This window comes from Mustela lutreola, chromosome 7, assembly GCF_030435805.1.
Source record: "Mustela lutreola isolate mMusLut2 chromosome 7, mMusLut2.pri, whole genome shotgun sequence".
In the NCBI taxonomy this organism is placed as follows: domain Eukaryota; kingdom Metazoa; phylum Chordata; class Mammalia; order Carnivora; family Mustelidae; genus Mustela; species Mustela lutreola.
Genome location: NC_081296.1, coordinates 77,167,454 through 77,178,232, shown reverse-complemented (window position 1 = coordinate 77,178,232; position 10,779 = coordinate 77,167,454). Strand labels below are relative to the sequence as shown.

At 40.7% G+C, this 10,779-nt stretch overlaps 1 protein-coding gene across 1 annotated transcript in view; it reads left to right on the top strand.

The window, feature by feature from the left end:
• The first annotated feature begins 3,576 nt into the window (after positions 1-3,576).
• The window catches only part of LEO1 (LEO1 homolog, Paf1/RNA polymerase II complex component), a 44,328-nt gene continuing 37,125 nt past the window's right edge, over positions 3,577-10,779 (top strand). The window contains exon 1 of the mRNA XM_059181562.1: positions 3,577-3,737. Within this exon, the coding sequence (XP_059037545.1) occupies positions 3,680-3,737 (58 nt within the window). The 5' untranslated portion in view covers positions 3,577-3,679. The remainder of the gene's footprint in view (positions 3,738-10,779) is intronic.

Below are 10,779 nucleotides of genomic sequence, written 5' to 3'. Positions count from 1 at the left end.
GCCACAGGAGGTATAGCATCCCCAGAGTTATCATCAGCATCTTCAGCATCATGACTAGTGTTTGGAGGCAAGGCTGCACACACCAGCCACTCTGGGATCCAAATTGGAGCCTCCTTTTCCTGTGGAAAAACACATACAGACCCCCTACTCCATACTAACACTGGGTCTGGTCCATTCCACTTTCCTGTGAGGATGTCCCTCCAAAGTACTAAAGGCTTAGGGGAAGCAGCAGCATCACTTGCATGTCTGTCTGCAGCTGATTTACCCGTTTTGTTCAACGTTAAAAAATTCAAAATAAAGAGAATGGTGTTGGGCTTATCTTTAGGGGACCTGAAGGTGTCCCCTATTCCCCCTTTTTGTTTATAAAGCGCATTTTTTATTGTAAGATGCGCGCGCTCCACAACACCTTGTCCTTGTGGGTTATAGGGTATTCCATGTATCGAGTCAATGTCAGGTTGTTGTAGGAAGGCTTTAAAGGGTTGTGGGCTATAGGCTGGACCATTATCTGTCTTTAATTGGCGTGGCTTTCCCCATGCTGCAAAAGCCTATAGGCAATGGGCGATAACATCTCTGGATTTTTCCCCCGTATGCACTGAGGCGAAAATTATTCCAGAGAAGGTATCTACAGAGACATGAACATATCTTAACTTTCCAAATTCTGAAACATGTGTGACATCCATATGCCATATATGATTAGGTAACAAACCCTTAGGATTAACCCCCAAGAACGGTGCAGGTAGTAAGATCACGCAATTTCTGCAGGAGACTACTATGTCCCGTGCCTGTGCTTTTGTTATGTTAAATTTGAGGCAAAGAGTTAAAGCATTCACATAGAACAGTTTATGATAATGTCTCGCCTGTTGCACCGGGTCCTCAATGGCAAAGACAAATTCTCCTCTTTCACTTCCTCCAATGCCTCTGCTCCCTCTTGTAGAGCTGATTCACATTTGGGTTTAGGCCCCACCAGGCATCCCCGGACTAAGGTCCATATTGCCAGGGTCCCGGGTGGCAAAGGCGTTTTATTGTCCTGTTTCTTCAAATCCTCCCCTAAGTGGTCCCATTGAGGTATGTTTAGCAAGCCTTCATCTAGGAACCATGGAACCGCCTTTTCCACTGTATTCAAAAAGGCCCGAGCAGTTTTTGCTTTTAGTGGAGTTCCATTGGCTTTCAGCAGGTCTTCTAAAGACCCTTCCAACCGCACTTTAGATACCTCAGATACAACAGACGCGGACGTTAAAGACTCGCCGCTAAATTCCGCTCTAAGGCCGCCCCGCTTCTTATTGTGGACTTGTACAAATTAATCCCGGCTCTAAGGCCGCCCCGCTTCTTATTGCGGACTTGTACAAGATTCCCACCACTTTGATCGTGGTCCCTTCCCCGCTTACCTGCGGTTTGGATAAGAAAATCCCGGCTCTATGGCCGCCCCGCTTCTTGTTGAGGTCTTGTACAAGTTTCCCACCACCTTTGTCGTGGTTTTACCCCGCTTACCTGCGGACTTCTCCCTTGCAAGGTTTTTCTATTTTTACTCCCCGCTTTACCGCGGAATTCCCACTTTTGAATGTGGCTAATGTCCCTGCTTACCTGCGGACCTTTACTCCCCGCTTTCCTGCGGATTACCTTGCAAGATTCCTTTATTTAGTTCCCGGGTTTCGGCGCCATTTATCGCCCTTGGCCCGCAAGGACGACAAAAACCCTGGTTTGGATGCATCTTCTCTCTCTTCTCTCTCTTTATTTCCTCAAGTCTACACACTTATATACGCTTACATGACCAATCAGTGAGCAGGGTACAGGAGCGAGCAAATCAGGCTGTGCACCTAAATGAACAACTTCGCTAGCAACCAATGCTGTTTACTTCCTCTTTGGGCATTCCGCTTAGTCTCACGAGGCAATCCTAACCTGGCAACTAGCCAGGCGCCATCTTTTAATGGCGGAGGCCGCCCTGGCCAGGGGCCTGCCTCCGACAATAAAGTATAACAAAACAACAAAAAATTAAAGTACTAGAAGTTATTTGTTTTGCAGTAGTCATATGAAATAAACACAAATTCTGTTAGTCATGAATATAGGCATGGTGATTCAGTCGGCCTCACTATAATTCAATTTGTTGAGATTTAATAAGTGCACTTTTCAAAGATCATACTCTGAATGAAAATGAAATTGAATCACAATCAAATACTTATCTTTCCAGTAGTCAGAAAGTTTTAAAGTGATCCCATCTACCCAGTCTTACATTTTCCACTTTATACACAACTGCTCTAGGATTGATAACATATCAGGTCCCACTTCTTGCCCATCTGAACCCTTGCCCAATGACCCTGGTCATTATTTGCAACAAAAACCTACCTCATAATCTCCAAACTAAAAATCCATTGTTGCCTATCCAACACGAAAACTCTTATATGAGACTAATCAGATAATAATTTAACACAAGATGTACATTTTTAAAAACCAAAATATAAGCTTTCTTAAAAAGACCTAATCTTTCACATGTGCAAGTCACTTCATTTCTTTAAGCTTCTATAAAGAGGGTTTACCTAGCACTAACCTATTATGAAAATTCTCTTACAGTCTGATTTTATAACGTACAATTATAGACACATTTCCTACCAAAATAAAACTTTTTGCCAGCAAAATAAACACAATGGAACCCTCTGAACACTGTTTTTCTAGCTGCAGGTTGCAATCCACTAGTAAATCATGAAAGCAATGTAGTGGGTGTATCGCTGGCGGGCATTAGAACCGAAACAAAACAAAAGCTGAAATAGAAGAAAAGAGTACAGTAAATCTCAGACTGTATTTTAGCGGTAAAGGAAGTATTGTTTTGTGAAATACTTATTTCATTTTATCAGTTGTGTACTGGGTTAAGATGGAAAATTTTTTGAGATACACTGCTCTTATAGCTGCTGGTTTTCAGAAAGTGGTCTGAGGAAAACCCTTTCAAGAAGCCAGAGAGATCCTCCCTCTCCTTAATTACGTACATATCTCTTTGAGGCCAGATTTTCTTCATCCAAAAGCTTCAACCAAAACATTTCTCAGCAGACTGAACGTAGAAGCAGCTATGAGAATTGAGCTGTTTTCTTTGAAGTCAGACATTAAAGATATTTTAAAAACTGTAAAACGACTCCACTCTGCTAATTTTTTGGTTTCGGAAAGAATATTTTAAAATGCTATTTATGTGAGTTATTTAAACACTTTGAATTTAAACTTAATATTTGAATATATTTACTTTAATTGCTTTTAATGACTAATACGGTAAATAGCAATTGGTAGAACCTACACGAAACGCGCTTTGGCGCTCTCAACATTTTGAGGTCAACATGGTCCATACGAAACAAAGGACTTCAGGCCCGAATCCTGGCAGGTTTAACTCGGTCTGAGGGCCCTTCGGCACAGCGCCTCGAGCACCACCCACTCCGCGGACACCCAGACGGGGGACGCCCCACCCTCGGCGAGAGTCCTTGCAAACAGAAACAGATATCGACTAAAAGGCGGGACTTGTCCCCTGTGTGGACGTATAATAACAGTGAACAAGGGTAGGTTCCAATTGCAGGGGAAACCAGGTCACAGGACGAAAGCAGCCTTTTAGCGCATCTTTGCGACACTGTCGCGTTTCGTTGGTTCCGTGCCGTAAAAACAGTCGCGGAGCCGCCCCCAGCCGAGGCAGCGGCAGACGAGCGGGGCAATGGCGGATATGGAGGACCTCTTTGGGAGCGACGCCGACAGCGATGCTGAGCGTAAAGGTGGGATCGGTTGGGCTTCAGGGGGAGGCGTGCGTGTAGGGGCTTCTGCGGCGGGAGCCCGACGGTGGTCCAGTTCCGGGTCTGCGAACCCTCGGGCACTGCGGGCCAGTGGTGCCGCTTCCTCCACTCCTTCCTCAGCGCCCCCTGCACTCCCGGCGGTACCAGCCTCCCAGGGCTGGCGGGAATGGAGGGACAAACAGCGTGAGCCTCGGGGTTCTTGGTGTGCGTGGAGCATGCGGTGCCTGGGAGCGTGTGGGGCGGAGGGGGGCGCGGGGCAAGGGTGGCGGCGCGGACGAACCTGCGCAGCCCGCCTCGGAATCTTGGGGTCCTGCTCCGTCCTGTCTCGCAAGTAAGGGCTCTTCGTGAATGAATGGGCATTGGGTGCTCGGGAACACCGGGACGAGATGGATGGATTTACTGAGGGGTTCGGGAAAGCCACCTGATTGAAGCCAGGGTGTGGCGTGGTGCGGAGTTTGAAATGCCTGGGATGAGGAAGACTGGCGGGATCCGGCGATCCGGCTGTACAGAGGCGTTGCGCGCGGGAGACGGCGTGTCTTCTGAGAGCCTCTGCAGAAACTGGAATTCCCTGAGTCTGTGGTATTAGATTGGAGAGCGTATGGGGGAATCAGCGTTTGATTTAGAGAGATAAAGGATTTGTTGATGAAATGATTATTGGTGCATGGAAATATTTCTGGCATAAAGACCGTAGGTAGTTTGAGTTTGAAATATGTATGGGAGTTATTTGAAGTAAGAATGGCCCCAAGATCCAAGTTCAGAATTCTCGCAACCTTCCAGGCTCAGAGTAACGTATCTAATTTTCCCCTCAGCAAAATGCGTTATTGTGGTTGCTCTTTTTTCTCTAACTCCTATTTATCTATCTATCTATTTATTTATTTTTAAGAGTGTAGTGAAGGGAGTACTAGTGGAAATGTAAAGTGAGGGCTCTATGGAGACGCGCGTTTGGGAGGTTCTAATCAGGATGAGTCCGGAAGTATAGAGTCCTGTGTACTAACTCTTGTTCTATTACCTTTGCTAATGTTTTCATCCCCCCTCCCCCTTATTTTTACTTGTCTGTATCCCACTTGCCTTTCAAGGCACAGTTTTATGTGAGCTCTCCCGTGACTCACTGTTATAAAGTTCATTCATTCAATAAATCTGCATTGAGCCCCCTATCATGTTCCAGCACTTTGCTAGGTTTTGGGGATAGAATGATGAAAAGATTGTCTCCTGTTGCCCCACCGGCTTACCTGGATGTTTAATACTATTTGATAAGTACTTGGATGGGTAGAAGCAATAGTTTAGTAAGTGTACCCTGCACTTTCTCCTATTGCAAACTCAGTGTATGGGGAAGTGACGTATGGAGATGGTTGCTTCTCTGGGCTTTATATTTTACTTTCTTGTGAGTCTGTTGCTGCTTTTTTCCATGTTATCATTAGATAATAGGATGCTATAAGATTTACTTCTAAATTTGTCCTTGAAGGTTGCTCTTTGATCTTGAAGGTAGTATGGATGTGACAGGGTAATTCCTGTTAGGCCTAACCTATTTCATTATGTCCTTGCACTAAGACAGCTGTGGAAAATATCTACACCTGACAAACTTTTTGCATAGCAATGGGTAGAATCTCTACCTAGGCCCAACGTGTTTCTTTTATGTATAATTGTGCCCGGTGTCTTTAATTTCTTTCAACAATGTTTTGTAGCTTTAATTGTATAAATCTTGCACCTCCTGAGTTAAATTTCTTCCTAAGTATTTTATCCTTTTGGATACTATTGCAGGGGAAGTTGTTAACTTAATTTCATTTTTGGATTTTTCATTGTTAGTGTATAGAAATACAACTGATTTTCTTGTATCTTGCAACCTTGCTATTAGCTGTAATTGGTGTGTGTGTGTGTGTGTGTGTGTGTGCATTCTGTAGGATTTTCCACATAGGAGATCATGGCTTCTATAAACGGAGAGTGTTTTAACTTTTTTTTTTTAATTTGGATGGTTTTCTTTTTCTTGCCTAATTGCCCCAGCTACAACTTTTTGTACAGTGTTGAATAGAAATTGTGAGAATGGACATCCTAGTTTTGTTTCTAATCTTAGGGAGAAAGCATCCATGCTATCACAATTACCTATGTTAGCTGTGGGTTTTTGTAGATGCCCTTTATCAGGTTGAGGAAATTCACTTCGGTTCCTAGTCTGTTGAGTACTTTTATGATGAAAGGTGTTGGATTTTGTCAAGGGCCTTTTCTGCATTAATTAAGATGCTCACTTTCCTTTACTCTGTTAGTATGGTCATATTAATGTTGGACCGCCATTGTATTCCTAGGATAACTCCCACTTGGTCATGGTGTGTATCCTTTTAATATGCTGCTGGGTTCAGTTTCTTAGTATTTTGTTTAGTATTTTTGCATTTGTATTCGTAAGAGGTATTGGTCTGTAGTTTTCTTTTTGTGTGACATCTTTAGAATGAGTTAGGAAGTGTTCGCTTTGCTTCAAGTTTTTGGGAGACTTTGAGGATAGGCATTCATTCTTTAAACATTTGGTAGGATTCACCAGTGACCACCTGGTCCTGGGCATTTCTTTGTTGGATTTTTTTCTCTTTCTTTCTTCTTTCTTTCTTTCTTTTTTTTTTTTTTTTAAGATTTTATTTATTTGACAGATGGAGATCACAGAGAAGCAGGCAGAGAGAGAGGAGGAAGCAGGCCCCCTGCTGAGCAGAGAGCCCCATGCGGGCTCGATCCCAGGACCCTGGGATCTGTAACCTGAGCCGAAGGCAGAGGCTTTAACCCACTGAGCCACCCAGGCACCCCTTTCTTTCTTTTTTTAAAGTGGGCTCCATACCCAACATGGGGCCTGAACTCAGGACCTTGAAATCAAGAGTCACATGCTCTACCAATTGAGCCAGCCAGCTGCCCCATGTTTGTTGGAAATTTTTTGATTACTGATTCAAACCCCTACTTGTTATAGGTCATTTCAGATTTTGTATTTTGTCTTGAATCAGTTTTGGTAGTTTTGGTAGTCTTTTGTCTAGGGATTAATCCATTTCATTTAAATAATCTAATATGCTGGCATAAAATTGTAGTATTTTCTTCTAATCCTTATTTCTGTAGGGTTGGTACTAATGTCAGTAATGTCAGCTGTCTAATGTCAGCTATAAGTAATTTGAGTCGTCTTTTTTTCTTGGTCTGTCTGGCTAAAGGTTTGTCAGTTTTGTTATTATTTCAAAGCACAAACTTTTTGTTTCATTGATCCTTTTATTTTTTTTCTTCTCCATTTCATTTATTTCTACTCTAATCTTTATTTTTTTTCCCTCCTTCTTGCTTTGGGTTTAGTTTTATCTAGTTCCTTAAAGTGAAAGGTTGGGTTATCAGTCTGAAAATCAATCTTTCTTTCTTTCAGCTCTACACCCAACATGGGGCTTAAACTCAAAAAACCCGAGATCAAGAGTTGCATGCTCTATTGACTAAGCTGGCCAGGCTCCCCTTTTTTTTTTTAATGTGGGTGTTTACAACTACAGATTTTCCTTTTAGCACTGTTTTTTCTATATCCCTTACCTTTTGGTATCCTGTATTTTCATTATCTGAAAATATTTTAAATTTCATTTTTATTTCTTCTTTGAGCCCTTAGTTGTTTGAGTGCATTGTATAATTTCTATATATTTGTTCATTTTCCAGATTTGCCTTTGGTACTGAATTCCATTTCATCCTATTGTGGTCAGAAAAGATACAGCCTTCTTCAATTTATTAAGATTTATTTTGGGTCCTAAGTTCGGGTCTATCCTAGAGAATGTTCAATGTGCATTGTGGGGAAGAAGTATTCTGTTGATGTCTGTATGTCTGTTTGGTTCCTCCATTTCCTCATTGATCTTCTTTCTAGTTCTGGCTCTTACTGTAAGTGGGGTATTGAAGTTTCCAAATAACGATTCTATTTGTGTATTTGACAGAGACACAGCAAGAGAGGGAACACAAACAGGGAGAGGGAGAGGGAGAAGCAGGCTTCCCGCCTAGCAGGGAGCCCAGTGGGGCTCAATCCCAGGACTCTGGGATCAAGACCTGAGCTAAAAGCAGATGCTTAACGACTGAACCACCCAGGCACCCCAAATAAAAAACCTTAAAAAAAAATTTATTTTGTTTCATATTAGTATGATCTCTATAGCTCTCTTTTGGTTGTTTTTTACATGAAATATCTTTTTCCATCTTTTCACTTTCAGCCTATTTGGGTATGTGGTTCTTAAGTGAGACCCTTGTAGAAAGCATATATATGGATCACTTTTAAAATTCTCCAATTTCTGCCTTTTCATTGGAGAAGCTAATCCATTTTCATTTAAAATGATTACTGATAAAGACTAATGCTATTTTGTTTTCTTTTTTTTTTTTTTCTTAAGATTTTATTTACTTATTTGAGAGAGAGAACATTAGTGGGCAGAGGGAGAGGGAGAAACAGAATCTGCTGAGCAGGGAGCCCCACACAGGGCTGAATCCCAGTACCCCGGGATCATGACCTGAGCCAAAGGCAGACACTTAACTGACTGAGCCACCCAGGTGCCCCCATTTTACTATTTTCTATATGTCATATCTTTTTTTTCCTCAGTTCCTGTATTATTGTTGTCTTTTAAGACTGATTCTCGTTTAGGGTACTGTTGATTTCCTTCCTGTTTCTTTCTTTCTTTCTTTTTTTTTGTATAGTTTTTACTTTTCTTAGCAGTTACTAAAATGTTAACAGTTAACATTTTAATTTATAATAATCTATTTTGGATTAATGCCAACTTTATTTTAGTAGTATACAGAAACATTTTTTCTCTACATTGTTTACTCTCTCTTGTCCTTATGTTGTTATTGTCACAAATTACATCTTTATACATTGTCTTCCCAGTGATGTGGTTTTATAATTATTGTTTTATGTTACTATGTTTTAAACCGAATCGAAAAAGTAGTTACCAGAAATACATTGATGTTGACTTAGGATTACCTATTTAGTTACCTTTACTATTGTTCTTTATTTCTGAATGTGGATTCAAATTACTGTCTGTTGTCCTTTCATTTCAGCTAGAAAGGCTTCCTTTAGGAAGCAGGCCTGCTAGCAACCAGCTGTTTTTGTTTATCTGGGAATGTGTTAATTTTGCCAGTTTGTTTTTATTGAGGTGAAACTCCTATAACATAACTTAAAAAAAAAAAAAAGATTTTATTTATTTATTTGACAGAGAGAGATTACAAGTAGGCAGAGGGGCAGTCAGAGAGAGGAGGAAGCAGGCTCCCATCAGCTCCCTCCCCGATGTGGGGCTCCATCCCAGGACCGTGGGATCATGACCTGAGCCGAAGGCAGAGGCTTTAATCCACTGAGCCACCCAGGCACCCCAAAGGTAGCTGTTTTAAAGTGAGCAATTTCGTGATATTTAGTACATTTACAGATTCTATCTTTTGACTGTTTGAATAGTGATGCTGTGAACCTTTGTGTACAAGTATTTGAGTGCCTGTTTGCAGTTTTCCTGAATATATATACAGGGTTGGAATTGCTGAGACTTATGGTAATTCTTTTACTTTTTTAGGAGCAAGTAACTAAACCATTTTCCATAGCAGCTGGACCATTTTATGTTACTACCAGCAAAGTTTGAGGGTTTCTTTTTTCTTTTTCTTTTTTTTTTTTTTTACATCTTCGCCAACAGTTAGCCTCTTCTTTCTTTCTTTCTTTCTTTCTTTCTTTCTTTCTTTCTTTCTTTCTTTCTTTCTTTCTTTCAGTAGGCTCTATGCCCAGCATGGAGCCCAGCACAGGGCTTGAACATCACTCTGAGATAAAGACCTGAGCTGAGATCAAGAGTTGGACTCCTAACCCACTGGGTCACCCAGGCACATGCATACTTTTTCTTTTTTTAATGTAGCGATCCCTGTTGGTGTTAAGTGGTATCTCATTGTGGTTTCGATTTGCATTTCCTAATGGCTAAGGTTGTGGAGGAACTTTTCATGCGCTCATTGGCTATTTGTATATATAGCTTTGGAGAAATGTCATTTCAAGTCCTTTGACTATTTTTTTTTTAACATTAATTTTATTTATTTATTTGGGTGAGGGAGAGAGAGAGAGAGTGAGCACAAGAGGGGGGAGGGTCAGAGGGAGAAGCAGACTTCCTGCTGAGCAGGGAAACTGATGTGGGACTCACTCCTGGGACTCCAGGATCATGATTGGAGCTGAAAGTAGTCACAACCAACTGAGCTACCCGGGCACCCTCTTTTGTCTGTTTTTTTAATTGGGTTGCCTTTTGTTGAGTTGTAAAAATTTTTTAAATATTCTGGATACTACGTACTTAGCAGATATGTGGTTTGCAAATATTCCCCCCATTTTTAAGTTGTTTTTTCACTTTCTTGATGTCTTTTGTTGCATAGAAGGTTTTCACTTTGAAAAAGTCCAATTTATCTATTTCTTATGTCAGTCATATCACTTTCATTCTGACGTATAGTTTTGCTGGGAATAGAATTCTTGGTTTACAGGGTTTCTTTTGGCACTTTGAATAGGTCATGATTTGATGAGAAGTCATTGTTATCCAGGATTCCTTGTGTGGGACAAGTTGCTTTTCTTGATGCTTTCAGCATTCTTTTTAAATTAAAAAAAAATTTTTGGTCTTTGTCTTTAACAGTTTGATAATGAGGAATATATGTGTGGATCTCTTTAACTTTATCCTCTTTGGCATTAACTAAGGTTTTTTGAATGTCTTTCATCACATTTGGGATGTGCTTGGCCATTATTTCTTCAAATAATCTTTCTGCCCTTTTTCTTCTTCTGGGACTCCCTTTATGTATATGTTGGTACATTTGATGGTATCCCACAAATCTTTTAGATTTTGTTCATTTTTCTTAATTTTTTCTCATCTGTTCCTCATTTGATCTTAATTGACCTATTTTAAAGTTTGCTGATTTTTCTTTCTAATTATATCTGCTGTTTAGCTCTGTTAGTGAAATTTTCACTTCATTTATTGTATTTTTCAACTCCAGGATTTCTGTTTGGATCTTTTAAAATAATATCTTTTTTTTTTTTTTTTTTTTTTAAGATATCTGTCTTTTTATTGAT